This window comes from Agelaius phoeniceus, chromosome 26, assembly GCF_051311805.1.
Source record: "Agelaius phoeniceus isolate bAgePho1 chromosome 26, bAgePho1.hap1, whole genome shotgun sequence".
In the NCBI taxonomy this organism is placed as follows: Eukaryota; Metazoa; Chordata; class Aves; order Passeriformes; family Icteridae; genus Agelaius; species Agelaius phoeniceus.
In genome coordinates, this window is record NC_135290.1 from 2,923,342 (window position 1) to 2,951,256 (window position 27,915).

A 27,915-nucleotide genomic window follows, 5' to 3' on the forward strand; every position below is an offset into this window, starting at 1 on the left:
TGGAACAGAGCAGGGCCACCCCCTGGGGCCACAGGGTGGGAAACTGAGGCACACGGGGGGGCTCCAGTACCACGTCCTCCCCCACCACCAGCACCCCATGCCTGGCCAGGAGCTGTGAGGGGCAGCCAGGGGGGTGCTGGGACGGGACAGGGTGGGAGGGCAGAGGTGGGGTGGGATGGAGGCACGTGGGGCACAAGCACGGCCTCATCCCCTCCCACTCCCCCCACCCCCATCTGGAGCCCCCCCCGCGATGAGGAAGCTGCAAAATTAGGTCAAAGCGTCCATTATTTAACAGAAAGGAAGGAGCTGGGGCCAGGAGCTGAGGCTGGGGCTGGAGCCCAGGAGAGGGGATGGGGAGGACAGGGCTGGGTCCCCACAGCTGTGGGGCAGGCAGGGATTGGGGGAACAGGGGTGAAACACGGAGGACAGGAGACAAAGCTGAACCAAAATGACTTTATTTCATGGCAGAAGATAAAAGGATGCACCCTGTCCTCTCCCCCCACAGAGGTCCCTGCCCCTCCTGTGCCACTGCCAGCACTGGGACCCAGAGCACTGGGGAGATTCTCCCTGCAGCCAGAGTGGTCAAGAAGGTTCCAGAGAGCCCCAGAAGGCTCTGAAAGAGTTGGGAGCAAATATGGTCCAGGATTCATGGCAGCAACAACACCAAAGCTCAGGATGACACACCAGGGTGACAAGGGGGACCACCCCACTCCCTACTCAAAGGCTGGGGGCCACAGAGGGGCTGAGGGGTGTCCCAGCCTCCCACCTAAGCTCCCATCGTGCAGCAATTACAATAAAACATTAATAATATTATTACATTAAAATATTAATAAAAAGACCCCAGACTGACAGCCCCCAGGGCAGAACTTGACAAATGTCCAAAACCTTGGGAGCCACTTGTCTGCTCTTGCCAACAGCAGCAAAACCCCCCTTGGGACCAGAGGGAGGGCGTTAGTGCAGCCCCTGGGTGAGGATGCTGCCCACCAGCGCCGTGTCCTGCAGCCTGTGCTCCAGAGCTGCCTCCTCCAGCATCAGAGAAACCTGGGAGGGAAAACAAGGGTGCTCAGCACCAAGATCCTGCCCTGCCCCACCACTGCATCCTGTCCCAGTGCTGTCACCAGACCCTGGGAGGGGGAACAGGGGTGCTCAGCATCGAGCCGACAGATCCTGCCCCACTCCCACCACTGAATCATGTCCCAGCACTGTCACCAGACCCTGGGAGGGAAATCTGGGAGGGAGATCAGGGGTGCTCAGCACCGAGCTGCCAGATCCTGCCCCTGCCCCACCACTGCATCGTGTCCCAGCGCTGTTCCTGCCCCAGCACCCCACGGTACCTTGGCCAGCCGGGCCTCCTTGGCCCTCTTGAGCTCGAGGACGCCGCGGGACTCCAGGAGGGTGACAAGGGACAGACACTCGGCCTGGTCGACGGCGGGGAGCTGCTGCCGCCGGCACACCTGGCTGTAGGTGTCGTGGAGCTGGGGAGGGCAGGGAGGGGTTACACCACAGCAAACCCTCCAAGGGACACCCCAGGGACACCCACCCACTGCCCAGGTGCAGCCCTGAGAGGGTCCCACGTGCACTCACCTTCCCCAGGGTCACCTCACGGGCGTGGGAGCGCCGGGCAAGCAGGAGCAGGGAGCAGAGCAGCACCTTCTGCTGCAGGGGGAAGGTGTCCTGGGCCCCCCGGGACCCCCCTGCCAGGCGGTCCCCAAACACCTCTGAGAGCACCTGGGAGATGTGCAGGAGCCCCACGCGCTTGGGGACAGGGGACACCGGGGAGTCACCTGTGGGACAGACAGAGGATCCCAGGGAGGTGAGAACAGGGAGAGAGGTGTCCCACAAGGGGAGCCCAGACTCCCACTGAGGTGACCCCAGAGCAGGGTTTTGGCTCTGGCAGCAGGGACTCACCCCTGGGCAGTGGCTTCAGCAGGGCCTGGCCTCGCACCTCCAGCTCCACCACCTCCACGGCACGCCTGGGGAGGGACAGCCCTGAGTGCCAGGCAGAGTGGGCACCCCTGGCACGGGCACCGTGGTGCAGGGGAGCCATGCAGACTCCCAGGGACCAACCTGGCTGGGTTTTGGGGCACACACTGACCTACAGACATCCAGGGCCTTGCGAGCATCACCAGAGACTGCAGAGACCTTGCGGGCACAGAACTGGAGTGCAGCAGAGTCCAGGACGGGGTCACCTGCCACCTGTGGGGCACCAGGGCCGTCAGTGCTGCCACCTGTGTGGGCAGAGGACCCCATGGTCCCCCAGTCTGTCCTCCCCATGTCCCCACCTGTCCCAGCCTCTCCTGCAGGATGAGGGTGAGCTGCTCCTTGGTGTAGGGTGGGAAGTGCAGCAGCCGGGGCTTGCCAGCCAGGTGGGCTCCCAGCCTGGCCAGGCTCCTGTCTGTCAGGTCCAGGGCATTGGCCAACCCTGCAGGGCGAGAGGAAGAGGAGGATGAGGGCTGTTCTCCAAGGAGAGAGCAGGAGGGGGATGCAAAGAGAAGTCTCCATCAACCCCCACTAAAGAGGGAGGGTGCCCAGGAGAGCAGTGCACCCTCCTACACACCCTGCACACTCACCCACGAGGACGAGCCTGGAGCTGGGCAGCTGGGGCCACTCAAAGAGGGTGTAGAGCACGTCCTGGCCTTTGCTCTCCAGCTGGTCCAGCTCATCCAGCACCAGGAGGCTGTGGGAGAGCCCAGATCAACCCCTGCTCTGTCACCTCACAGCACTCCAAGCAGGGTGAGCAGAGCTGCTGCATCCAGGGGAATCCCACTCCACCCAGCAGAGACAGGGAACTCACACCATGGGCCCCTGGGCCGTCAGATGCTTCTCCAGGCTCCTGATACGCTCCCGGCCAGTGGCCATGGGCAGCCCCAGCTGCTGTGCCAGGGCAGGGAAGACGCTGTGGGGGCTGCCCAGTGCCATGCAGTTCAGCACCACAGTCCTGCTGCCAGCCAGCTTGTCCTGCCAGGAATGGGAATGTTAGAGCAGCCCCATCCCACTGCCCCCAGAGCAGCCCCACAGCCTGGCCATGGCACACACCTTGCAGTCGAGCAGAACACGGCTCAGACAGGCTGTTTTGCCAGTCCCAGGGGCTCCGGACACGTAGAGGCTGCCGGGCCGGCGCCCCAGGACGTGTTCCAGCAGGAACTGCCGCAGCAGCCCCGTCTCCTTCTCCCTGCCCTGCAGCCGCTCGGGCACGGCCGCGTGCAGCACCTGCTTGGCCTGCTGGTAACAGGTACCTGCACGGGGAGCAAGAGGGCTCAGGGAGGGAGGTGGCACTGCTGGGACCCCATCCCAGCTGATCATCATCCCCATCCTCATCCCTGCCTTCAAATCTATCCCTAGCTCCATATACCCCATCCTCATATCCCCAACCCCATCCTTTGCTCCACACCCTCAGCTCGACCCCTATCACCATCCCTTACCCATATTCCCAATCCCATCCCCATCCCTGCATCCCCATCCACAACCCCATACCCAGCCCTGCCCACACTCACAAGCCCATCCATAACCCCATACCCACCTTCCTTCATCCCCATCCCATCCATAACCCCATACCCACCTTCCTCCATCCCCATCCCATCCATAACCCCATACCCAGCCCTGCCCACATCCATCACCCCATACCCACCTTCCTGCCTGAAGAGCCGGGTGCGTGGCTGCTGCCCGTTGAGCCCTGAGCTCCGGGGGGTCTCTGGCCTCCCACTCCGTGGGGATGGCCCCAAGCCCTTGGGCTGCTCGGGGGAGGCCGAGGGGTCCCCAAAGAGCAGGCGACGCCCCTGGTTCTCCTTGCTGCGTTTGGCCGGGGAGCAAGATAAGGCATGGGGGACATTGCACAGGTTGTCATCACCTGCGGGGACAACAGGGTGGTGGTGACACAGGGCCGCTCTCCCTGGGGGAGTTTATGCTTCAGCCACCCCTAAAGCCCCGCGGGAGCAGCTCTTCCTCCCAAAATGGGGGTGAAGCCGCAAACGCAGCTGGACCAGAGCCGGACGGGGCTGGGTCTGTCTGTCTGTCCCAGCCCCCCCGGGATGAGAAGGGGGATGTGCCCCCCACCGTTCCCGGGGGGTCCCGGTGGAGGGACTCACCCAGGCGTTTTCGGGGGCTCAGGGGCTGCGCTTTGGGGCTCAGGGTCTGCGCTGTGGCCCGGCTTGAGCGTGTGTCCGGGCTGGCCTGGCCGGAGGAGCCCGAGGCCTTGGAACGCGGCGAGGGGCGCAGAGCAGGGGCGTCGGGGTCGCTCTTGGCCGAGGGGGCAGCGAGGCGTCGGGCGCTCCTCGTGCGGGGGAAGCCGATGGTGGGCTGGCTCTGCGGGCTGCTGCTGGCCATGGCGGGGGCTACGGCTGGAGGAGAACAGCGCCCAGGTGAGAATGGACCGCCCGCCCCGCGGATCCCGGCCACCCCTTGCCCCTCGAGTCCCGGTCCCCACCGCGCTGCCCCCCATTTCTGACCCCCATGTACCCCCCCAACCCCCTCGGGTCCCCCCAAACCCCCGCGGGTCCGCCCCGCTGCCGCCCCGACCTTCTCGCGCCAAATCAGCCCCGGCTCCGCACTTCCCGCCACCAGGCCGAGCTGGCCCCGCCCCCTTCTCCCCATTGGCTGCGCCGCTGCCGCCGCCGCTAATCGCCGCGGCCAGAGGAAGGGCCGCAACAGACCGGCCAATCAGCGAGCGCAGCCGAGGCAGGGCGGAAGGAGCCGAGCGCGGCGCGCGGGGCATGCTGGGAGCTGTAGTCCGCCTGCGGGTACTCCGCCCTCCCAGTTCCCCCAGTGCTCCCACGGCCCGCACCCCCCAACCCAGTCTTCCCCGTACTCCCAGTGCCACCAGTTCCTCCTACATTGCTTTTCTACTGCCGCCCAGTCTTGTCTCTCCACGCTCCCATACTCCCCACCCTTCCTCCCAGTATTCCCCACGGCGCTTCTCCCCCTGCTCCCAGTACCCACAATCCTCCTTCCCAGTGGTCCCAGTGACACCAGTAACCCCCTTCCTGCCTTCCTACTGCGCTCCCAGTACCCTCCACCCTGACCGCCCAAGTGCCCTGCACCCAGCCCTTGGGGCATCACCTCCAAAAAAGAAAAGGGATTCCTGGCAACCTCCCCCTTAGACAGCGTCCTTGACATCATTAATCACTTTATTACTTTTATTTAAATGTAATTTCCAGCTCCTCCAAATTCCTCTGTTCCCTTTTAAAAGGGCCCCTCGCTCCTGGAGGGGCAGAACCGTATTGAACCTTTATTTAACCCAAAGGGCAGCACTGGGGAGGGGGCTCATTCTCCAGAGAAACCCCACACTCACCCCTCACCCACCTCTCTCCAGCCTCAACAGGGGAAGGTCCATCATCATAGAAAAAAAAAAAAAAATCCCCTGAATGAGCCCCAAACCCGCCTGCAGGGGTGGCCCCCCTGCACCCCATGCCCTTCCTGCTATGGTACAAAGAGATCAGTAACTACGTTAGTGTGACCCCCCCGTCGGACAGGGAGTGTAAGGCAAAACATCCCCGGCCCCCAGGGCCCCCCCCACGTGCCCCCTGGTGTGCCAGACCCAGCACAAACGGCCCCCTCCCCATGTAATTAGTGTTTTCTCGTTAAAATGCTCAAGTTTGGGGGGAGTCAGCAGTGAGAGCCAGGGGAATCCCAGGGGGAAGTGCCAGGGGAGCAGTGGTTTTGAGGGGGGCACATGGGGGTGCCCCCCTGTAGGGTCAGAGAAAGGGGGTCCCCACCAGCTGTTGGGGTGTCCCTGCATGGTCCCACTCATGTCCCCCCCTGCCTCCACTGGCTCCTGTGCAAAAAAGCAATGGGCTGTGCCGGGATAACAAGGTTCCACCAGGATCACGAGGCTCTGCCGGCCAGTCCCTGCTCCCCCTCGCTCTGGGGGGGTCTCACAGCGTGTCCATTCCATGCCTGACCCCAGCCACCCCTCCACGAGCCCCCCTGGTCCCAACAGCCAGCACACAGCTCGGCCTTAAGTCCCGTGCCTGGCTCCCAGGCAGATCCCGACGCAGGATCCATGAGGAGCAATGAGGGATGGACCCATCCAGGCTTGCCACGAGGTCACTGATTCCTGGGGGGTGCATAGATGAGGCAGAGCTGGCAGAGCACGCTGCACTGGGGGGATCTGGTGTCCTGGGAGAGGCTGGGAGTGTGTCATGCAGGATCCGGGGCGCTGGGAGCTGGGGGGGTTCTGGCTGAGGAAGGGGAAGGAGCTCCACGTCTCTGCTCTGGAACAATCCACCCGCACAGCCCGCTTTCACCTGGGGATGGGGGGCAGAGGGGGAGCCCCACGAGTAGCTGCAAGACAAGGAAGCCTGTTGGAGCTGTGCAGAGCCGGATCCAGCACGGCTGCTCTCCCTCCCTCCCTCCCTCCTTTCTCCACACCCCCGCGCCAGCTGCTGGCTCCCCCCCCCACCCCGACCTCCCCGCGGAGATCTGGAGCCTGGGATTTGTGCCTGGCAGCAGCCGCTGCAGCCACACCGAGCTCGGGGCTTTTCAAACCCGCATTAAACATTCATGGCTCTAAAAATAAACGAGCATCCCATTCTCCCCGGAGTCTCCGCCGGGATCCGCAGCGCTGACGTGCAGCACCAAGGGCACTTTGAGCTCTGCTGGGTCCGAGTGCCAGTGCTTGGGCTTTATCCTGAGGGTCTGCATCCCCCCAGCTCCTGCCCAGCCCTGCCCTGGCTGTGGGGTCCTTTGAGATCCCCTCTGGTGCCAAAGGTGCTAAGCAAAGGCAGGAATGAGCTCTGCAGGCAAACCAGGAGCAGGTGGGATAGGGCATCCGCACGGCCCATATTTCTGCCCTGCCCCACAGCACAGAGAGCTGCCCTCAGGGACCTCTGGGAATGGGGCTCAGCAGCCCCAGAACACCAGCAGGGCCCAGGGCATGGCTACTGAACCACCCATCACCCACCCTTCAGGGCTTGGGACCCCCTGGGAATGGGGCTCAGGACCCCTGGGAATGGGGATCAGCACCCTCAGGACCCCAGCAGGGCCCAGGGCATGGCCACTACATCACCCATCACCCACCCTTCAGGGCTGGGACCCCTGGGAATGGGGCTCAGCACCCCCAGAACACCAGCAGGGCCCAGGGCACGGCCACTGCACCACCCACCCTGTGCAGGGACAAACAGGACAGTGCCAGCCATGAGGGCACAAGAGGGCAAAGGGAATTTGGGACATCCCCTCCTCCTCCTCCTCACCTCTGTTTGTTTTGCTGGGGTAGATTCTCTGGAAGTATTTATATTCCTCTGGGGCTGGGAAATCTTCAACGGGATGAAAGGAGTATTTGGATTCAAAGTCATCTGTGAAGGAACAGCAAAAAGGGCAGGTGAGGGAGGGGGGCTCTGGGAGAGCCTGGCCAAAGCCACAGGGCTCGGCTCTGAGGGGGATCCGTGCGGGGTCGCACTCACCCAGGAATGCTCTGACGGTGGAGATGGAGTCCCGGTGCCCGTTGCGCACGGGCGGCGGCGGCGGCGGGGGCCCGGCCGGGGTCCGGGTAGGTGGCGGTGGGGGCTTCCCCCGGCTGGGGGGCTCGGCGGGGCCGTGCAGTCTGTAGGGGGGTGGGGGCGGGGGGGCGTCGCGCCCTCCGTTCCGCAGCATCGGCGGCGGGGGCGGCGGAGCTGCGGGGACAGCGGGGTCAGCGCCGAGCGCGGCATTCCCGGGGCAAACCCAGGGACGTCCCCCGGAGCGTTCCAGGCCAGCTGCCGCGCCAGACCGCGGCCCAGGGTTGCTCCTACGCGTGCCTGGAGATTTCCTGCTCGCTCCTGACATCTGCATTCCTCATCCCTCCACCAGCTGCAGCGCAAAGACCAGCCAGCCCTGCTGCCCCACGGCTCACCGTCCACCCCGGGGGCTGCTCCAGCCCCACAGTGAGCACAGGTCCCTCTGCACCAGAGGAGATCTCAGGAGCAGCTACAATCCAGAGAGCCCAAGGGCAGCAGCTCCATATGGAGCCAAGATGCTGCCTGCCAGGACTGGAAGCCACATCCGCAGTGTCACCGAGGCAGTGACAGGACCCACAGCCCCTCTGACCCACCTCTCACTCCTGCCCAGCCTCCCGCAGAGGCTCCGTGGCAGTTCGTGCTCCTCATTAGCCTAATTACACTCGGGCTGACAGCGCAGATCCCCAGCTGTAGCTCTGAGGAGGGATTCTGGCAGGGCCAGAAGGACGGAGCGGCTTGGCAGGGGCCCAGGCAGGAGCTGCGGTCTGGACGGGGAGCCCAGGAGTGCACGGGGGGGCACTGGGGCACAGCCAACAGCAGTCCCAGCCACGGGGACACACTCCCAAGGGCTGCCCACCCAGGGAAAGGCTTCTCCCTGCTCTGCCATAGCTTTTTGCACCCTCCCAGTGACATTCAGGAAGCTGAGGGGAGCTATGCTCTCCCGCATTCTCATCTCCCACCCCAGGAGAGCATGGGCAGGAGTTGCCCAGTCACAACCCACTGCCAGCACCAGGCTTGGAAGGAGCTGGATTATCACGGGACATGACCAAGGACATGTGTTAAACATGGCACTACAGCTCCTGCCCCAGACCAGCCCCATCACCACATGCAGAACACTCACTGTGCCCAGAAGCCAACTCTTGCCACCCTGATCACCCCAGCTGCCCCCAGGCACCGTGGAGCCAGTGGCTCTTACCCGCTCCACGGCTCGGGGGGTCTCTCACCTGCTCCACGGCTCGGGGGGTCCCTGGCCGGCGGCGGGGGGCGGCTGCTCTGCAGGTTCGGGGAGGCAGCAGCGGGCGGCGGCGGCGCCAGGCCCCGCAGGGGGCCCGGTGCCTTCCTGTGCAAGGAGTTGTGTCTCTGCGGCAGCTCCGGGGCCGACTCGCTGCTGGGGCTGGAGGGGCCGTTGGGGACACCGGGGGGCTGCCGGTAAGGGGGCGGCGGGGGGGCAAGGGACTGGCCCTGAGCGCCCGAGCGGAGGCTGACAGGGGAAGGGGGGGGTTTGATGGGCGGCGGGGCGGGGGGCCCGTCCCTGCTGCCGGGCGGGCGCTGTCCCGGGGTGGGCGGCAGCGGCTTCTCCCGGTTGTAGGGCGAGGCCTTGGCGTGCGCTGGAGGGGGGGCCGGGGGGGCGGCGGCGCGGCGTCCCGGCGGCGGGGGCGGCGGGGCCGAGGAGCTGTGCTTCATGCCGGTGCCACCGGCGGCGCCGGGCCGGGACAGGTCAGGCAGGGAGGGTCTCTGCGTGCGCGGCAGTTCCGGCGGGGAGCCCCGGCTGCTGTCGGCATCGTCCTGAGGGCGGCTGTTGTTGGCCGGCACGGGGGGCCTGGGAGCAGCTGCTCGGGAGCCAGGGACTTGTAGTGTTTGTTTAGTGGAGCTGTCTGCGGGGAAGGAGAGCACAGTGAGGGATTGGGGATGGCATGGGAGCAGTGCCCTGTCCCTGCACAGAGCCACGGCCAAGGAGGGCCAGGCCAAGGGATGGCCAGGGACGGCTTTTTGGCACACGCGGGGAGCTGGCACTGAGCACAGCCACACACGGCTCCTCTCTCACCACTCTACTCTGTGGCCACCACAGAGAACACACAGAGTTCAGCAATACACGAAACTCCTGCGGCCTCCAAGAAGTCTGTGTGTGGGGCTGAGGCTCAGGGAGGGTACAGTTGGCCTGTGCCATGCATGGGATGTGATTTGGGGTCCTGCCTCTTAGCAGCTAAAATCCCCAGGGATACACAGTGAGATCCTCAACCCCTTCCTGCTCAGGGCCCTCCCCAGGGACCCCCACGCAGACCACGGGCCAGTGGCCATTACCTGAGCTGTCCTTGGCTCCCACAGGTCTGAGCTTGGGAACGCCGCCTTGGAAGAGGCCGCCCTTGGGCTGGATGGCAGCTGAGCTGGAGCCGTAGCTGCTGCCGCCGCTGCCCTTGGGCTCTGAAAGGAGGGAGGAAAGAGGTTAAGCCTGGAATTATCCGCTCCTCCAATGAGGAGCCGCTGGGAACCAGATGGGCAAGCGCCCTGCAGGGTACGGCGGCACCCAGCGTGGGGCTGGGAGCCTGCTGGGGACTCACTTTCCAAGATGGGTGCACTCCGGTCATTGATTTGGGTCACTTTCCTGAGCTTGGTCCCTTTACAGATGTCCTGCAGGAGGGCCCCGCGGCCCCGCTGCTCCTCTCGGCTCAGCTTCGGCGGTTCCGTGTTCGCCTGGAGAGGAGCAGCAGCTCAGCACTTCCCCAGGACCCCAGAGCACAGGAACAGCCCAGCTCTGCATCCCCCCCACCTCCCAGAGCACCCCAGCCCTGCCTCAGCCAGCCTCCTCCAGTGGCCCCTGTGGGGACAGCCCAGCTCCCAGCCCAGCGAGGTGCCCCCTACCTGACTGAGGGTGGGGGGCGGCGGGGGGCCGGGGGGCGGCGGCGGGGGAGGAGGGATCGGCATCCTGGCGGCTCCGGGCTCTCAGTGCTGGGGGCAGGCCTGGGCACTCATGCCTGCAGGAAGGGAGGAAGCAGTCAGGGAACGTGGGGAAAGCTGGAGGTGAAACACAGCCTCCAGGGAATTGTGCTGGTGCCCTGTGCCCGTGCAGAGCAGCAGCTGGAGCTGCTCTCCCAGGCTGTGCCAACACCCTGGAGCAGCAGGTGCCAGGGGTGGGAGCCAGCACATCCCCCCCACAAATCCCCAGGGCTCCCTGCAGTCAAAACCCAGGACAGGTCTCACACAACCACCTCACCCGGCAGACAAAACCTGGCCGAGCTGATCCTGCACCATCCATCCAGCTCCTCCAGCTGCAGCTGGGGGCTGCTCACTTGGGAGGGTGACAGTAGCCCCCCAGCACTGGCATGTGGCCCCATGGCCTCTCCAGCAATGGCCAGGGCAAATCTGCCAGATGGCTCCAGCTGCAGAGCAGCAGGAAGCAGCACAGGACTGTCCTGTGGCTGCCTCCCATCCCTGAATTTCCCGACCTCTTGTCTCCTACATCAATAACCCACCCTCCAGCACTGAAGGCTCTCTGCACCCCACAACTCCAAAGCCCCCTCGAAGCTGTCCAAGCAGTCAGGGAAACCAGCTTTCCCAGCACAGATCTGGCCATGCTCCAACTCCTCAGAAGCCCAGAATAAACCTGTCTGGCACCATGGCTCACCTGGAACAGCTCCCGGGGCTCCGCGGGGCCCGGCAGCTCCGGTAGGCACTGGAGACGGAACACAGAGGGACTGGGGACAGGAAGGGGAGCCTGAATCACTGGGAAGTCACAGGCCCTCGTGCCACTGACAGCAGTGCTCAGGTAGGGCCTCCCATAGCACCGGCTCAGGGAATAGGAATGTGATGACTGGAGGCCTTGCTCACCACATGGAGAGTCCCAGCAGCACAGGGCAGACCCTGAGGCAGGGGACAAATGTCCCTCTCTGGGCCACAGATGTCCTTCCCACAGGAAAACCTATTCCACAGTCACTAACGGGAAGCACACCACCAACAGGAGGAAAGGACAGGGCAGTTTCACACCTGAAACTTCCCATTTCCGAGCCCTGACCTCCAGGGCAGGTGACAGAGGGCACGGGAACAGCCCCCACCGCAGGGAAAGTTCCTTTATGACTCAGGTTTGTACCAGGTATTAACAACCAGATCCCTTCTCCCACTCATCTCCTGCTAGATAAACTACAACTTCTTAATCCCACAGGACACGGGTCCATCCTCTGTCAGACATTCCCAGGGTGTGAGAACGGGAAGCAGGGAGCAGCAGCATGGCTGCCACAGCAGCAGCTCCCCTGCCCTCGGGCAAACCACTGGCTCTGGGGTTCAGGGAAATAAATAAATACCTAATAAACTGCTTTTTAATTAAAATCAGCTCTTCTGCCCTGCGAGAAGTCCTCAGCTACAGCTTCATCAGGAAGACATTCCTCCCTCTATCTTATGGCATTTTCCAAGTCCCTGAGAGTCCCAGCTCCCCAGTGCCCTCTGTAACAAATGTGCTGCTCCTTCTCCCCAGCCTGAGCTCGAGGCTTCCCACCCAAGACCCAACATCCATCAATCCCTCTGGACACTCCAGTCAGGAACAACACCCAGCAAACCCATCCAGCCTTAGCCTTTCCCACTGGAGCAGGATCACAGACGGCTCTGAACGTGCTCGTCTGGGACGTGTTGGAACAGGAGCACTTTTCCCTGTGCTCCTTCCCACCCGCAGTGGGATCACAGGGCCAGGGTGGCACGAGTGGCTCCGGGCAGAGCCCCAGCCCTGCTGGATCAGCTGCTGGAGGGAATTAGCAGGGATCCAGCTGAGGAACACGCCAGGTAAGGAGACTCCTGACTGGGGCTCGTGTGTCACAGCCCTGAGCCAGCACAGGAGCGATGCCAGGGCCAGCACCTTCCGACCCACGGGAACGTCACGTGTTGTGTCCCCGCTCTGCTGCTGTGCCAGCTGGTTACTGCCAGGGTGACACCTCCCTCTGTGGCCCCTGTGACAGCAACTCATCTCACAGACAGACAAACAGGGATTTGTCAGCTGGCACAAACCAGCCAGTGCCACCCGTGCCAGGCCAGCACTGCTGGGGTCTCTCAGTGTGACCTGCTGACACCCTGTGACAGCAGTCCACAGGGACAATCCACAGGGACAATCCACAGGGACCTGCAGGACAAGGGGGGTATTTCTACAAACAGATCACGAGTCACTATCTCCCCTCTAAGGTGTCCTTAAAGCAAAACCTGCGCTCGGATCCAGGCTCTGACCTAGAAGAGCGAGAGGAAAGGAGAGAAGAGTTTAAGCTAAAGCAGCTTGAGGATAAACTGGAGCTGAATTCCCAAGAAACAGGTCATTCCATTTCGGTGCACGGCCCCGTTCGGGCTGGGGATTAACAGCAAAGGTCACATTGAAAAACCAAAATCGAGAGGCCCCGAACTCAGCACACACGGCTGGGAAAAGCTGAGAGCTCCGGCTGGGAACGGTGCCTTTGAAATACAGCCTGGATCTTTCATGTGCAAGAAGACAGACCCAGCTGATACAGATTAGGGAGACAGGAGCTAAATCCTCCAGGAAAAGAAAAAAGGGGGGAGTTTTCCTCCCAGCACCCCTTCATGCCTGGTAGAAGTTATCCCTGTGAACAACGCTCCGACTTCTCTGCACTCTTTCTTTGTTCTTCCCTATCAGGACCCTTCCACCAAGACACATCAGAGCCTCTGAGAGCTCCATAAGCTGTGTGGCAGCTCCCTGTGCTCACAGGGAAAGTGGCTGGGAAGACCTGAATCCAAAGACACCAGCGGATAAAAGCTGGGCTGAGGCAGGAGGGGCAGGTTTACACAGTGCCTTTGCTTTTCCAATCCAAACCAAACCTCAGGAAAGCTCTGAGCAAAGCAGGAGGAAAACAAGGTGTGAAAAGCTGTCCCTTGGGAGGAGGGAGAGATCAGCAGATCGAGGTCACCCTGTGGAAAGCTGCTTCAGAGCTGCTGTTCCACACGCTGGAGCCCACCATGGCCACAGACGCCTCGGCAGTGATTTGGATCAGCACTGCCCTGCCAACCCTGCGATCAAAACATTACTAAATCCCAAGAACTTGACATTCAGCTGCCCCTTGTCCCCTAAAAGCAGCAGGATTGGGCAGATTCGGCCCAGCCTGGGAGGCAGGCCACGTTTTCCAGGCATTTTTCAAGTCCCTGTTTGCTGTGGAGGGAATTGAAAGGCCCTCCCCAGCAGCAGCCCCCATCCCGCTCATCCCGGGGGGATTGCTGCTGGAGCAGGACAGGCAGCAGCAGTGACCTTCAGCCGCCTATTTCCTCGCTTTTCAGGGGGATTTGGGCTCCGGGCGGATTTGTATTTCACATTTGCAAGCCCGAAGTGCAGCGCCTCATCCTCAGGGAGGCTTTGAACTGCAGATCAAGAGGAATTTCCACCCTCTGATGTCGGTGCAGAAATGCGGCCGCACCGGTTTGGGAACGACTTCCAAGGCTGGACCTCTCCAACACCCGCCCCCGCGCCTTTATCTTCCCTCTCTTCCCATCCAAACCCGCAGTTCCTCGTTACCCCCTCCCAAATTCCAACCCTGTCCTCCCTCCGCAGCCTGACATTCCTGCCCGCTCCCGAGGAGCTGAGGATGCTACATAAATAATTTATCCTGAGCGACAGCCATCGCAGGATTTAAGGTCATTCAAGCTTTTAAAATCCTATCAGCATGCTTCCCGAGCCGAGCTGCCAGCTCCATTTGGAGCATCCCGCGGAGCCGGCGCATCCCTGCGTGCAGACAGACAGACACGCTCCGGCCCCGCGGGATCCAGACGCTCCCTGTGAATTATTAACGACCCGCGGGCTCTGACGAGGCTTTTTTAACAAAAACCCCGATCTGCGGAGTTTCTAATTCCTCAGGGATGAGCTCCACAGCCTCAGTTTCCCCACTCACCCGCAGCTTCCACAACTTCACTTTCCCCATCCACCCACAGCTTCCACAACTTCGGTTTTCCCTATCCATCCACAACTTCCACATCCTCCGTTTTCCTCTCCACAGTTTCCTTGGCCTCAGTTTCCCCATTCCCAGTTCCCACAGCCTCAGTTTCCCCAGCTCAGAACCCACAGCTCCAGTCTGTGCCTTGCTCCCATCTCAGGTCACTCAGCAGAGGAAACCTTTAATCAGGAGCAAGGCACCCTGTCCCGAAATTCCGCTGCAGCAAAAGGAAAAGCAGGAAAAGCCCGTCCTGCCAGCCTCCCCTGCCGCTCCCCCTTCGCCGAAGAGGCAAAAGGAAGCCGGGAAGGGAGAGGTGGCACACGAGGGGCTGGGCAGGAACCGAGGGGCTGGGCAGGAAGCGCTCAATTATTCCAGCGGGAGGAAGCGGCAGGAGACGCGGGGACTTCCCGGTTCCTTCGAGCCGGAGCTGGGAATTCCGGGTGCAGAGTGGGATCCCCCCCGGAGCGCTCCCGGTGCACCGGCCCTCCCTCCCATCCGCAGCACCGGGAGCAGAGAGCCCTGGATGTGTCTCCCTGGGCAACTGAGCTCCAGCGTTGCCCAGAAAAAGCTGTGGCCGCTCCATCCCTGGAAGTGTTCCAGCCTGGATGGGGCTTGGAACAGCCCCTTCCAGTGGAAGATGGGATTTAAGGTCCTTAACTCGAGTCATCCCAGGATTCCATGGAACTCTGGGTCCATGGTCATCCCTAAGCCACCACAGGCTCCAAAAGGTCCATCTGTCCTTCTGTAGCCCAAACAGGGGTCCCCCCCTGTCACTGGGTGTCCTCCAGTGCACCCCCAGCCCTTTCTGGTTCTGGGCACCCACAGGGTGGGGGTCCAGGGGATCAGTGTGAGGGTCCCAGGGGTCATAGAGGGGGTTCAGGGGGGTCCTGGGAAGGGTGGAGGGGTCCCAAGGGTCATGGGAAGGGTCCCAGGTAGACACAGGGGTCACACTGGGGGTCCCTGGTCCTGTTCTGGACAGCTCCAAGGGGGTCATGGGGAGGGGACCCTGAGGTGACCCAGGGGTCAATGGGGTCATGGTGGGGGTCTCAGAGGCCATAGGGGGAGCCCACAGGACACTCTGGGGTCAAAGTCTCCATACTGGGGGTCCAGGAGGGTCCTGGGAGGGGTGGAAGGGTCCAGGGCTTCAATATGGGGGTCTCAGAGGGGTGCCAGGAGTCAGAGTGGGGTCCCAGGCCCCCAGCCCTGCCAGCTCTGGAAAGCCTCAGGTTGGGGGGTCCTGGGGAAGGGTCCCTGAAATAACCCAGGGGTCAAGGTGAAAGAGTCCAGGGGTCAGTGCAGGGATCTTAGGACAGTCCCAGAGGGGTCAGGGTGGAGGTCCTAGACCTCTGGCCCTGCTGGTTCCAGCCAACCCAAAGACAGCAGTCCAAGGAGGGGTAGAGAAGTCCAGGAGGTCAGCGTGGGGATCCCAGGGGTCACAAGGGGTTCCATGCCACTGGTCCCGCCAGTTCCAGGCACACCCAGGGTGGGGGCACAAGGAAGGTCCTGGGGAGGGACCCCACACCTAATTCAGGAGTCAGGGTGGTGGGGCCAAGGACAGTACGAGGGTCTCAGTGGAGATCCATGGGGGTCTTGGGGATGGCTCTCAGAGGAGACCTTGAGCTCAGAGTGGGGGTCCCCATGGTGGTGGGCTCACACACCCAAGCTGGGGGTCCAGGGCAGTGCTGGGGAAGGGTCCCTGACGTGACCCAGGGCTCAGGGAAGTGGGAGATCTCACAGGCGGCCCGGGGGTCAGGGTGGGAGGGTCCAGGGGGTCCATGTGAGAACTCCAGCCCCCCGGTTCATGTCACTCCATAGCCGGCCCCGAGGACCCTCAGCCGGACCCGGGCACCCCCCTGATCCGCGCAGGCCTCAGCGCGCCCCCAGCCCCGCCGGTCCCGGGCCCCGCACAGGCCCCACGCGCCCACCCCCAGCCACCACACCCCACACAGGCGTCCCGGGGCCGCAGTCCCGGCCCCCCGAGCCCCGCGAGCCCCGGCCCGGCCCCGCCGATCCCCCCCGGCCCTCCCCCGCTCACCCGCGGCTCCTCCCGCCGCTCCCGGCCCCGGCCCCAGCCCCGCCGAACGAAATGGCGGTCCGGGGCCCTCTGCGCCTGCGCAGCACAACCGGATGTAGGCGGGGCACGGCGGGGCAGGGGCGCCATGATGAGGAGGTCGGGCGGCCATGAGGGAAGCGCCCGTCACCGCCGTATTGCGAAGGTCATGGCGGCTCCGTGAGCACCCAGCGCCGCCGTGTCCCGGTGACCGAAGGCTGAGCGGCACCACCGGGAAGAAATTCCCCGCTCTGCGCAGAAACGCTGCTGAAGGCCGCGACACAGCACGGGTATGGAGCCTATCGTCCCGCCCCTTCCGCCATATTGAGAAGGTCAGCTGACCCCGGCAGTCGCCATATTGGGAGGTGTGACGGAAACCTTGGTGGCCGCCATGTTTGGAAGGTCAGAGATTGGCTCCGCGCTGCCGCCATCTTGGAAAGGTCAGCTCCACCCTTCCAATGACGTCATCGACATCGGGCTATGACGTCACTCCCACCGTGACTTCAATCCCTACCATGACATCACAGACAGGTGCCGGGACAGACTTTTATTGGGGCTTCCCGCCCCACCCCCAGCTTGATTTTTTTTTTTTTTGGCCTTTTTTTCCTCCTTTTTCTTAAAAAATAAATGTACAATTCCGGACAGCGGCGGTACAAAATATACACGTCTGGGGGGAGGGGAGGGGGGGCAGGCCACACATACAAAAATAGAGGGGATGGGGGGGAGGAACATGGGCCTCCCCCCGCCCCCAGGGACCCCTGTGCCCCAGCCAGGGGAGGGGGCGGGGGGAGAGGGGGATGCGCCAGGGGGGTCCCCAAACCCACCCCCCCACCCCCCCCCAAGGGTGGGGGCAGCATCCAAGGGCCGGGGCTGGGCAAAGTGCGTCAGTGCTGGGGGGCTCCGGGCCCCCCGGGGGGGTGCCGGGGTTTGGGGGTCCCGGGTGGGCCCCCCCTCACTGGCTGCCAGGCTCCAGCTTGTAGGAGAGCTCGAAGAGCAGGTTCTGGTTGTCGATGACGCGCAGCTGCCGCACGTAGGCCTTGGTCTGCAGCTGGGCCGGGGACGCCTCCAGCTCCAGGCCTGGGAACGGCCCCGGAACGGGGAACAGGGATGGAGGGATGGGGATGGGAGATGGGAGTGTGGGAATGGGGATGGAGGGATGGGAGATGGGAGATGGGAGTGTGGGAATGGGGATGGAGGGATGGGAGATGGCAATGTGGGAATGGAGAGGATGGGGATGGAGGGGAGGCAGAGATGGAGGGATGGGAGATGGCAGCATGGGAATGGAGGGGAGGCAGGGATGGAGGGAGTGAAGATGAAGGTGTGGGAATGGGCGTATGGGAATGGCGATGGAGGGATGGAGGGAGAAGGATGGGAGTAGGCAGGCATGGCAAGGCAGTGGTGAGGATGTGGGGATGGAGGGGATGTGGGGATGGAGGGATGGAGGGATGGGGATGGGAAAGTGCAGTTTGGGAATGGGAATGTGGGAATGGTGATAGAGGGATGGAAGTAGGCAGGCATGGCAAGGCAATGGTGGGAATGCAGGGATGTGAGGATGGAGGGGATGTGGGGATGCAGGGGATGGAGGGGATGCAGGAAGGAAATGGGGATGGCAACGTGAAAGTGGGGGTTGAAGATGGAAAAGATGCAGGGAGTGCAGGTGAAGGGATGGGGATGGAATGCCCATGTGGGAATGGGGATGTGGGGACGGGGATGAAGGGATGGGGATTCAGGGATGCAGAGTGAAGAGATAAGGGGTGAGGATGCAGGGATTTAGGGATTTAGGGATGCAGAGACATGGACAAAGAGTTGTGAGGGTGCTCTGGACACTTCCCCATCCCTCAGGGCCAGCACGACAGGTTCAGGGCCATGTGGGCCTCCCCTGAAGTGCCCCCCTCACCACAGCAGGGCCCCCCCAGCCCTGGCAGTGACCCCCAGCCCCAGCAGGGCCCCCCCAGCCCCAGGAGGGCCCCCCAGCCCCGTCCCCCCACTCACAGAGGGGGCGGCTCCGGTACTTCCTCACGGTTCTCACTTTCTCAGCGATGCAGTGCTGGGACACAGAGAGACCCCAGAGTCAGCCCCAGCCCCCCAAGACCCCACCCCAGGCCCCCAGGGACCACTGACCCCTTCTGCAGAGCCCCCCAGCCTCAGGGACACCCCTGGATCCTGTTCTGCACCCAGGACACCCTGAATCCTCCCAGGCCCCAGAGAGGGGAACCCCAAACCCTCGGGGAATGGGGATCCCTCCAGCCCCTCAGGGGGGTCCCTCCAGCCCCTCGGGGGGTCCCCTCCCCCCTGCCCTCATCCTGGGGGTCTCTCTGCCCCATTCCCCCCTGGAACCCACCAGTTTCTCCACGTTGACCAGCCCGTCCAGGAGGGTTTTGCTGCCTTCATGCAGGAAGGTCAGATCTGGGGGAGAGAGGGGGTGATGGGGAGGGGGGGGGGGGTCCCATGGGGTGTCAGAGGGACCCCAACCCACCCAGGGGAAGCCCCTGAGACCGCCCCTCACCTTTGAGGATGAGAGGCACGAAGGGGATGAGCGGGGGCTTCATCTTGGCCAGCACCTCCCGGTAGGTTTTGTGGTTCCTGCAGGGGTCCTGGGGGACAATGGGGGGGGTCAGGCTTGGGGGGGAGGGGGTCCCCAGGGGTGCCCTGGATCCCCCCCAATGTTGGTGGCCATGGATATGGGGTTGGTGGCCTGGGGGAGAGGGGCAAGGACACCCCAGGACACCCTAGGACACCTTGGGAATGAGCCCTGCTCAGCAGCACCCCAAAAACCCCCAGGGGAGGCCTGGGGACCCCCCCAAACAGCCACAGCAGCCCCCACACCTCTCACCCACCGTCAGGTTCTCAAACTTCCGAAACAGATTCTTGAATTTCCCTGGGAGCTTCTGGAAGACAAAAAAAAGGGGGAGAGGGTGGGCAGCATCCAGCAGGGCCAGGGAGCACTAAGAGAGGGGCAGGAGCATCCAGGAGGTTCTGGGAGAGCCCAGGAAAGGGTCAGGGAGCATCTGAGGGTGTCCAGAAAGGTCTGGAAGCATCCAGGGGTGATCTGGGAGCACCCAGAGGAGTCCTGGCAGCACTGAGATGGGGGTGAGAGGTCCTGAAGGGTTCCAGAGCACTCAAAACGGGGTCTGGAAGAACCCAGGAGAGGTCTGGGAGCAACCAGGGGTGGGCATGAGCATTCCAAGGGTCCTGGGAGCACCTGGGCAGTGTCAGGGAGCACCCAGGGGTGGTCTGGGAGCATCCAGAAAATCCTGGGAGCATCCGGGGGCAGTCCAGGAGCACCCAGAGAAGTTCCAGGAGTACTGAGGGGGAAGGGAGCTCCTGGGGGTGGTTCTGAGAACACACAGGGAAGGTCTGAAAGAACCCAGGAGGGGTCTGGGAGCAGCCAGGTGTGGGCATGGGCACTTCAAGGGTCCTGGGAGCACCCAGGGATGGTTTAGGATCACCCAGGGATGGTCTGGGAGCACCCAGGAAAGGGTCAGGGCACGAGGGGGGCACAAAGTTGGATGTGAAGGTGCAACCAGGAGGGCACCAGGGCGGGCTGCTCCTGATCCCTTCAACCCCTGGGCACCCCCAAGGGCCACAATTCCTTGTCCTTCTTGGGAACTCCCTGACCCACAGGGACCCCCAGGGACCTCCTGACCCAGAGGGAACCTCAGGATGAAGCAAACCTTGTCCCACAGAGACCCCCGACCCTACAGGAGTCCCTGCCCTCCCTGAGAACCCCTGGGTGGGTGGGTGACCCCTGGTGCCCCCAGGGAAGGCTCAGGGAGCCCCTGGGGGTGTCCAGAAGGGCGCAGGAGGGTGTGGGAGCACGGTGGAAGTGGGGGCACCCCCTTGCTCACCTCCCAGGTGAGGCGCAGGCGGCTGATGGCGGCGTTGTTGAGGCCGATGACGATGGCGTAGAAGGAGAGCATGTCCTGGTTCTGCTTGCAGCTGGGGGGGGACAGCGTGAGGGACACCCCAGGGACCCCCTGGCAGCCCCCCCGTGCCCCCCCATTGGAACCCAGGACATTGCTCTGGCTGCCCTGGAGGGCTTGTGCCAAGAGACCTTGGCACGGAGGCAAAGACACCTTTTGTACCTTCAATTTTAACCCCTGGAAAAAAACTCCCAGCTCTGTGTGAGGAGTTACAAGCCACAAGAGTTTGAGTAGAGTGATAGTTAATTTGCCACAGGGTGAAAAAGTAGAATTTTGGGGGTTTTAGAATGGGGGTTCAGGAGGAATCTGGGCGTGTCCTGTCTTTCTCCTTCCTGTCCTCCATCTTCTGCTGTGACAGTGACACTTCTGGATTGGTTTAGAATGGAGACAGACTGTCTAACATAGGTGATAGGCATTGGAAAATTATTGGAAATAAAGTACACGTAGTTCTTAGTATACAGGACATTGCTCTGGCTGCCCTGGATGGCTCGAGACCCTGGCAGGGGGCTCAGAGACCTTGGCACAGAGTCAAAACCACCTTTTGTCCTTTCCATTTTAACCCCTGGAAACAATTACCAACTTTGTGTGAGGATTTACAAGCCACAAGAGTTTGAGTAGAGTGATCATTCATTTGTCACAGGGTGAAAAAGCAGAATTTTGGGGGTTTTAGAATGGGGCTTCAAGAGGCAAGATGGAGGAATCTGGGTGTGTCCAATCTTCCTCTTTCCTGTCCTCCATCTTCTGCTGGGATGGTGGCACTTCTGGGTTGGTTTAGAGTGGAGACAGAATGTCTCACATAGGTGATAGGTATTGGAAAATTATTGGAAATAAAGTACACGTAGTTCTTAGTACACTAAGAATTACATATACTTTGTTTTTTTTTTATTTTATACTAAATTTTTATACTAATTTTATAATAAATTTTTATACTTTTTTTTTTAGTATTAAAAAATTAGTATAAGAATTTTAATTTTAGTATAAAAAAATTTAAGTTTTTAGTATACTAAGAACTTCGTCTACTTTATTCTTTAAATTTTATACTAAATTTTTCTTATACTAATTTTTAACACTAAATCTTTATACTAATTTTTTAGTATTAAAAATTAGTATAAAAAATTTAGTTTCAGTATAAAAAAATTTTAAGTTTTTAGTATACTAAGAACTACGTCTACTTTATTTTTTAAATTTTATACTAAATTTTTCTTATACTAATTTCTTATACTAAATTTTTAATACTACATTTTTAATACTAAATTTTTAATACTATTTTTTAGTATAAAAATTAGTATAAAAAATTTAATTTTAGTATAAAAAATTTTAAGTTTTTAGTATACTAAGAACTACATCTACTTTATTTTTTTAATTTTATACTAAATTTTTTAATACTAATTTTTAATACTAAATTTTTTAATACTAAATTTTTTAATATTTTATACTTTTTATTTTATACTAAATGTCATAGATAAGAGAAAACAAACAACCTTGAGAACCAGAACAGAAGAGTCTTGGCTTCTTCTTCACTCTCGGGACTGGGAGAAAAGGACTTTCTAACACCTTGGGGTCAGCTCAGAGCCCCCATGCCCCCCTGACTCACATGGCAGCGATCTTGATGAGCTTCTTGAGCAGGTGGGCGCGCTTGCCCAGCGCCTCGCAGAGCAGCAGCTCCGTGCCCACCCAGTGCTGCACCTCGCTGCAGCGCTGCAGCAGCAGCTCCAGGTTCGCCGTCTCCCGCCGGCCCCGCTCCCCGTGGAACACGTAATCCACAAATTCCACCTGCCAGGGACACATATGGTAGCAAACTAATTGTTTTAATTTTTTTTTTTTAATTTTTAAAAAATTCTTTATAAATTTTTTTTAAATCTATTTTTTTAAATCTTTTTTTAATCTAAATTTTAATTTTTTTTTTAATTATTCTCTGATGGTGAGTAATTGGTATTGACGCTGTGGTTGCAGAAGTTTGAGCAAATGTTTTATTAAGCTATACTATACTACACTAATACTAATACTATTAAAAATTATACTAAAGAAAAAAAACTATATAAAAATAAATAAATATATAAATAAAACCGATAATATATATATAAATATACTAAAGAAAATTATAAAACTATATATAAATAGATATATATAAAAACTATAATATATATAAAACTATAATATATATAAAACTGCACTAAAGAAAAATGTATATAATTATATATATAAATAATGATTATATACAAAACTGTACTAAAGAAAATTATAAAACTATATATAAATAAATATATATAAAAACTATAATATATATAAAAATATACTAAAGAAAAATACATATGTAATACTGCATATAAATAAACATAAAAATACAATATATAAAACTATACTAAAGAAAAAATATATAAAACTATATAAAAATAAATAAATAAATATAAAACTTTTATATATATATATAAATCTATACTAAAGAAAATATAACATCTTTGCCCAATACACACATGGCTCCAATTGGTCAAATGAAATAAAAACACTCTCACTAGAATCTAATCAAGAAATCCCTTTTAGCAAACAATCTCCATAACACATTCCACACGTGCTGGACAACAAGCGCAGAAATGGAGATAAGAACTGTTTTTCATCTTTCTGTGAGCTTTCTCACAGCGTTTCACAGCTTCCCAGGAAAATCCTGGGGGGAGAATCATTATTATTATTATTATTATTATTATTATTATTATTATTATTATTATTATTATTATTATTCTCAGTCTGTTCAGAGGGTATGTGAACCGCACACCCGCATCCCCATGGGCCCCCCGCACCTCGTGGATGCAGCGGAAGAGCTCCCAGTGGAAGGCTGTCAGGTGGTTGGCCACATCCTCGGGCTCGGCTCGGTGGATCTCGGTGTCTCCTGGCACCACCTGGATCTCCTCGGGCAGCGGCACCTGCCAGGGGACGCCAGACGGGGCGCTCAGGGCTGGGAGGGTGCCCCTGGGTCCCCCCGCTCTGCACAGGGTGTGGTGGCGATGGCGTTGGGCTGTCCCCACTCACCAGGGAGTCGAAAGTGTCCCTGGTGCAGGCAAAGAGGTGGCTGTTGATGCCCAGGGTGGTGAACACGCACTCCTCGCTGGGCTGCAGCACCGCTTTCTCTGCCGTGGGGCACAGAGGGGGGGTCAGCACCGGGAGGGACCCCCCAGCCCTGCCCGCAGCCCCCCCAGCCCCGCGGGCACCTCCGGACGAGGCCATGGTGACGAGGATGAGGGCGTCCCCGCGGGCGCTCTGCTCCTCCGAGTACTGCAGCTTCTCGGTGACCGAGGCCAGGATGTCCTGCACCGAGGCCGACAGGCGGCTGCGGATGGTGACGTACGAGTGGTCGGGCATGTACACACGGCAGAAAACTGGGGAGAGGGTGAGGGGTCAGCGCCGGGCACCCCCACAGCGCCCCAGCACTGTCCGCCAGGGAAACTGAGGCACGGAGCGGGCACGGAGCAGAGCCAGTCCCGTGGTGGGTCATGGAGGGGACCCCGGTCCCCCTCAGGTCCCCCCAAAGTCACTCACTCTCGTCAGAACCCCGGAATGCCACCCGGGTCTGCAGGCAGGAGTCGATGCGGCGGAAATGCCGGAACAGCGGCTTCACCTGCTTGTTTGGGGGGGGGGTCTCGTCGGCCACCCTGGGGGGCACAGACAGGGCTCAGACAGGGCCCCGGACCCCGGGGCTGCACCCCGAGACCCGAGGGTGGGTACAGGAGGAGGGTGGGCACAGGAGGGTGCAGTGGGGAGGGGTCCAAGGTTGCGCATGCTGAGGGCATGGGGCGGGCACAAAGTTGGATGTGAATCTGCGACCAAGAGGGCACCAGGGTGGGTGACCCCTCCAGCCCCTGGGCACCCCCCAAGGGCCACAACTCCTTGTCCTTCTTGGGGACTCCCTGACCCACAGGGACTCCCAGGACCCTCTGCGCTCTCCAGGGACCTCCTGACCCAAAGGGAACCTCAGGACCGAGGGAACCTTGTCCTACAGAGACCCCAGACCCCATAGGACTCCCTGCCCTCCCTGGGAACCCCTGACCAAGGGTGACCCCTGGTTGCCCCAGGGACCCCCGACCCCAGGCACCCCCAGGACCCCCTGACCCTCTTCTCACTTGAGCTCCACAGTCTCCACGAGCTGGTGCAGCTTGATGATCTCGTCCTCCAGCTCGTGGTACAGGGACGTGTCCTTCATGATGAGCAGGTAAAGCTCCTGTGGGACGAGAGGGGTCAGGGCCGGGACTCCTGACACTGAGGGGGGGGACACGGGAAGGGGACCCCCACCTTGATGACCTTCCCGGCGCTCTCCTCCTCCTGCAGCAGCCCCTTGTAGGTCTCGAGGAAGTGCAGCAGCACGGCCAGCACCGCCCGCTTGCGCCGCAGCCCCGAGCCCTCCTCCCAGCGCGCCGGGGGGCTGCCCGCCGCCAGCACAAAGGTGCCGCTGTCAAGGAGGTGCCACGCCAAGGAGGGACCCTCGGCCACCCCCCAGCACCCGCTGCACCCTGAGGGTCGCTGTGCCCTCCCTGGTAGCACCACACTGCCCAGCTCGCCCCCAAACCCGTAGCCCACCCTCGTGGGCACCCCAATGCCCTTCTTGGTGCTCCTGTGAACCCCCCCATAGCACCCTGCTGCCCTCCCCACATCCCCCTTCTCCCTGCAACCCCCATGCCCACCGTTTTGCCACCCTGGTGCCCGTGCTGGTGCCCTGCTAGTTGCACCTTGATGCCAACTCTTGTGCCACCACCGTGTCCCCTTCATGGCCCACCCTCCTGATGCCCAGCCCCGGACCCCTCCTCACCCACCCCCGAAGCCCCCCAGGATATTGCTGGTGCAGCTGCTGCAGGAAGCGCTCGGTGGGCAGGAACAGCGAGTGGGTGAGCACGATGTCATCCAGCAGCGACTCTGGGGGGACAGGGGGGGACACATGTGGGCACACCCCCCTCCCCTAAGCCCCAAAGAGCCCTCCCGACACCCCCCATGCCCGGCGGGGTGGATGGGTGAGGAGAGCCCTGGTAATTCGCAGGGTGACACCGGGAGAGGCCGAGCCCCACGCGAACCCCCCCGCGCCGGCGCTGACTCAGGGCCCGCTCCCAGCCCCGGGGCAACCGGGCCCGGCCGAGCCGGTGTGGGGGCAGAGGCGCCGGCAGGGCGGCACCGGGGCCGCGACGCCCCGGCACACCCGGGAGAGAGCTCCGTGAGAGCCCGGCCGTGGGGCACAGCAGGACACGGCAAAGGGAAACTGAGGCAGGCAGCTTGGGGCACGCCGGGAGGGTGCCACAGCCGGGCTCTCGGGGGCAGCGCGGGTGGCACCGCCCTGGGAAGGTGTTTTGGGTGAGCCGAGGGCCCGGTACCGGCGTCTGTGCCCCTCAGAGATGGCATCAGTCACTGCCAGGACCTTTGGACGAGGTCCCTGGCACCAGCACAGCCTCGGTGCCCCGGGGATCCTGTGGTGGGACCCCGGAGCCCTTCCAAGGCCCAAGGAGCTGACCCACGGAGGGGCCGTGCAGAGCATCCACCCAGCCACTCCCCAGAGCGTTAACCCGGTCACGGAGCTGTGCCGAGCCAGGGCAGAGCATCCCCTGACGCTCCCGAGCCGGGCACAGCACCCAGGGGGCATCAGCTGCTGCCGAAAGCGGGACACGCAGTCTGGGGCACAGGGACAGGGGCACTGCCAGCACGGGGGGTGCAGCTGCACGGCCCCCAGCCCTCCCAGCCCCCTGCCCCGAGTGCAGCCCCCTCCCAGGTTCTGCCTGAGGGGCAGGAGTCAAACACTCCCCCCATCCTTGCCTCAGTTTCCCCATCCCTCTGCAGCACTCACGCTGTACCCCAGATTCACACGGATGTTTTCCCCGTGTCGGGACCCCCATGCTGGCTCCTGCCCCCCTGCTCCCTGCCAGCCCGGGCACCACCAGGCCTGGCAGCGTGCTTGTGCAGGCAGGACCTGGCGCTGCCAGTCCCGGCTCGCCCCTACCCGAGGGCTCCTCTTGGTGGTTGCACCCAATCCCGGCCCTGGCATCGCTGGAGCAGGGGGCTGGCAGTGCCCTGGGGTCCCTGACAGCCTCGGTTCCCGGCAGCCGAGGGAGATTGGCCGGGACAGGGATCCCCGCGGTGTGGGAAGGCTCCCACCCACCTGCAGCCAGCCTGGCTCCCGCCCAGCCCTGACACCGAAACCACCCCGACACCTGGGCACGGGCAGCCGCGGTGGGACAGCACCGGGAGGCCTGTGCCAGAGGAAAGGGGCATCCAACCGGCCCCCCCTCCACTGCAGCTCCCGTCGGGGCTAATTTTAGCACCAGGAGGATGTTAAGGACCATCCAACCGGGAGGTGGATGCTGCAGTGACTGCCGGTGCTCGGCCACCCCCGGTCCCCACCGAGCTGGCACTGCCACATCCCCTTCCAGCCCCTCTGCCGTGCTGTCTTGCTCACCCCACAGATTCCTGCCCACCGCTCTGCCACCGACGCCCTGCCCCGACACAGCTTTGACCTTGTCACCCCAACCGGGCACCGCTGTGTGCCCTGTGCAGGGCCACCCGCCTCACCGGGCACGAGTGTCCCCCCACCCACCCCGCTGTCCCCCACCCCAGCATCCACCGGCGCATCCCCCCCTCAATCAGCGGCCGCCCCCGGGCTCTCCCGGCTCCGCCGCATCGCCCGCGATCCACGCGCTCCCCACGCCGGGCACCCCCGCAGCCGTTCCCGGCGGTCCCGCAGCCCCGTACCAGCCCCGTACCTGCCCCGCACCAGCCCCGTACCTGCCCCGCAGCCCCTCCCGTGTGCAGCCGCCGGCAGTCGGTCGAGGAGCGCGGCCAGGAGCCGCTCGGGGGGCGCGGGCGCGGCGGGGGCGCAGCCGCAGCCGCAGCAGCACCGGGCGGCGGGCGGCGGCTCCGGGCTCGGCGGCTCCCGCTCCCGCTCCCGGTCCCGATCGCGGTCGCAGCCCGGTGACGGATCCTCAGGGGAGCGGAGCGGAGCATCGGGCGGCCGTAGCTCCAGCCAGCGGCCCTCGCCCCCCGGTACCGGCCCCGCGGGCCCCGCCGGCTCCTCGGGGGAGGCGGGCGGGCGCGACAGGCTCTGCCGCCGCGGCGCCGGCACCGACCCCGGCCCCGGTACCTGCCCCGGGGGGGCGGCGGGGCGGACGGGCAGGTGCGAGCCCGGCTTCTTCAGCAACTTCTCCAGCGGCTTCATGGCCGCCCGGGCGCGGCGGCGGCGGCGGCTCAGGGGCCCATCGGCGGCGGTGGCGGCTCCGTTCGGCTCCGCTCGGGCTCGGGCCGCGGCACCGCTCCCCGCCCGCCCCGCACCGGCTGCGCGCTGCGCCCGCCCCACACCGGCCCCGCCGCCAGCACCGCCCCGCCCCGTTACGGCCCCGCCGCCGCCGACCCCGGCACCTGCCCGCCCCTTTCCCCGCACCACCGCCGCCCCCGGGCCCGCCAACGGCAGCTGCCCGCCCCCTCCCCGCAGCACCGCACTCGGTACCGAAGCCGCCCCGGGGCTGCGGTGACACCGGCTCGCAGCAGCACACGGTGCCCGCCCCCCGCTTCCCCGCAGCCCCGCACAGGTGATGCAGTACGCGCCCCCGCTCCCATCTCCCCGCATTGCCCTGCCGCATCCCCGG

The 27,915-nt window shown here is 61.6% G+C and overlaps 3 protein-coding genes across 4 annotated transcripts; all 3 read right to left on the reverse strand.

The window, feature by feature from the left end:
• Positions 1 to 439: 439 nt before the first annotated feature.
• Positions 440 to 4,740, reverse strand: CDC6 (cell division cycle 6). Its single transcript, XM_054649684.2, has 12 exons — positions 4,516 to 4,740; positions 4,086 to 4,337; positions 3,629 to 3,847; positions 3,037 to 3,236; positions 2,795 to 2,958; positions 2,571 to 2,677; positions 2,283 to 2,422; positions 2,096 to 2,196; positions 1,909 to 1,973; positions 1,585 to 1,784; positions 1,335 to 1,475; positions 440 to 1,041 (listed from the first exon to the last, which is right to left on the reverse strand). The coding sequence occupies exons 1-12, from the start codon at positions 4,709 to 4,711 to the stop codon at positions 952 to 954; spliced, it is 1,875 nt and encodes a 624-aa protein (XP_054505659.2). The 5' UTR covers positions 4,712 to 4,740; the 3' UTR covers positions 440 to 951.
• A 378-nt stretch (positions 4,741 to 5,118) lies between these two features.
• On the reverse strand, positions 5,119 to 16,502 carry WIPF2 (WAS/WASL interacting protein family member 2). 2 transcript variants are annotated; one of them, XM_077190730.1, is made up of 9 exons: positions 16,371 to 16,421; positions 11,053 to 11,122; positions 10,290 to 10,402; positions 9,989 to 10,121; positions 9,732 to 9,851; positions 8,654 to 9,304; positions 7,398 to 7,607; positions 7,188 to 7,289; positions 5,119 to 6,279 (listed from the first exon to the last, which is right to left on the reverse strand). In XM_077190730.1, the coding sequence occupies exons 3-9, from the start codon at positions 10,350 to 10,352 to the stop codon at positions 6,239 to 6,241; spliced, it is 1,320 nt and encodes a 439-aa protein (XP_077046845.1). In that variant the 5' UTR covers positions 10,353 to 10,402; positions 11,053 to 11,122; positions 16,371 to 16,421; the 3' UTR covers positions 5,119 to 6,238. The 2 variants fall into 2 exon arrangements, with proteins under 2 accessions (XP_077046845.1, XP_054505669.2); XM_054649694.2 differs by lacking the exon at positions 11,053 to 11,122 and having other exon boundaries at positions 16,371 to 16,502.
• A 415-nt stretch (positions 16,503 to 16,917) lies between these two features.
• Positions 16,918 to 27,657, reverse strand: RAPGEFL1 (Rap guanine nucleotide exchange factor like 1). The gene is made up of 15 exons (XM_054649765.2): positions 27,059 to 27,657; positions 25,129 to 25,207; positions 24,590 to 24,740; positions 24,421 to 24,518; positions 23,840 to 23,952; positions 23,512 to 23,679; positions 23,333 to 23,430; positions 23,104 to 23,226; positions 21,903 to 22,081; positions 20,234 to 20,324; positions 19,223 to 19,273; positions 18,892 to 18,979; positions 18,727 to 18,791; positions 18,378 to 18,432; positions 16,918 to 17,462 (listed from the first exon to the last, which is right to left on the reverse strand). Exons 1-15 carry the CDS (start codon positions 27,486 to 27,488, stop codon positions 17,338 to 17,340), a joined length of 1,914 nt encoding a protein of 637 aa, XP_054505740.1. The 5' UTR covers positions 27,489 to 27,657; the 3' UTR covers positions 16,918 to 17,337.
• Positions 27,658 to 27,915: the final 258 nt, after the last annotated feature.

What these genes read in the sequence shown, in the direction of transcription:
- RAPGEFL1 (XM_054649765.2), bottom strand. Translation starts at nt 27,488, where the DNA reads ATGAAGCCGCTGGAGAAGTTGCTGAAGAAGCCGGGCTCGCACCTGCCC. An exon ending in GCGCCGGGAAGGTCATCAAG is followed by an intron (nt 24,519 to 24,589) that starts GTGGGGGTCCCC and finishes CTCGTCCCACAG; the next exon opens with GAGCTTTACCTGCTCATCAT. An exon ending in GTACCGGAGCCGCCCCCTCT is followed by an intron (nt 17,463 to 18,377) that starts GTGAGTGGGGGG and finishes GGCCGTTCCCAG; the next exon opens with GCCTGGAGCTGGAGGCGTCC.
- CDC6 (XM_054649684.2), bottom strand. Translation starts at nt 4,711, where the DNA reads ATGCCCCGCGCGCCGCGCTCGGCTCCTTCCGCCCTGCCTCGGCTGCGC. An exon ending in GCTGAAGCCACTGCCCAGGG is followed by an intron (nt 1,785 to 1,908) that starts GTGAGTCCCTGC and finishes TCTGTCCCACAG; the next exon opens with GTGACTCCCCGGTGTCCCCT. An exon ending in AGGAGGCCCGGCTGGCCAAG is followed by an intron (nt 1,042 to 1,334) that starts GTACCGTGGGGT and finishes TTTCCCTCCCAG; the next exon opens with GTTTCTCTGATGCTGGAGGA.
- WIPF2 (XM_054649694.2), bottom strand. Translation starts at nt 10,352, where the DNA reads ATGCCGATCCCTCCTCCCCCGCCGCCGCCCCCCGGCCCCCCGCCGCCC. An exon ending in GAGTGCACCCATCTTGGAAA is followed by an intron (nt 9,852 to 9,988) that starts GTGAGTCCCCAG and finishes CCCTCCTTTCAG; the next exon opens with AGCCCAAGGGCAGCGGCGGC. An exon ending in CCCCCCGAGCCGTGGAGCAG is followed by an intron (nt 7,608 to 8,653) that starts GTGAGAGACCCC and finishes CTGTCCCCGCAG; the next exon opens with CTCCGCCGCCCCCGCCGCCG.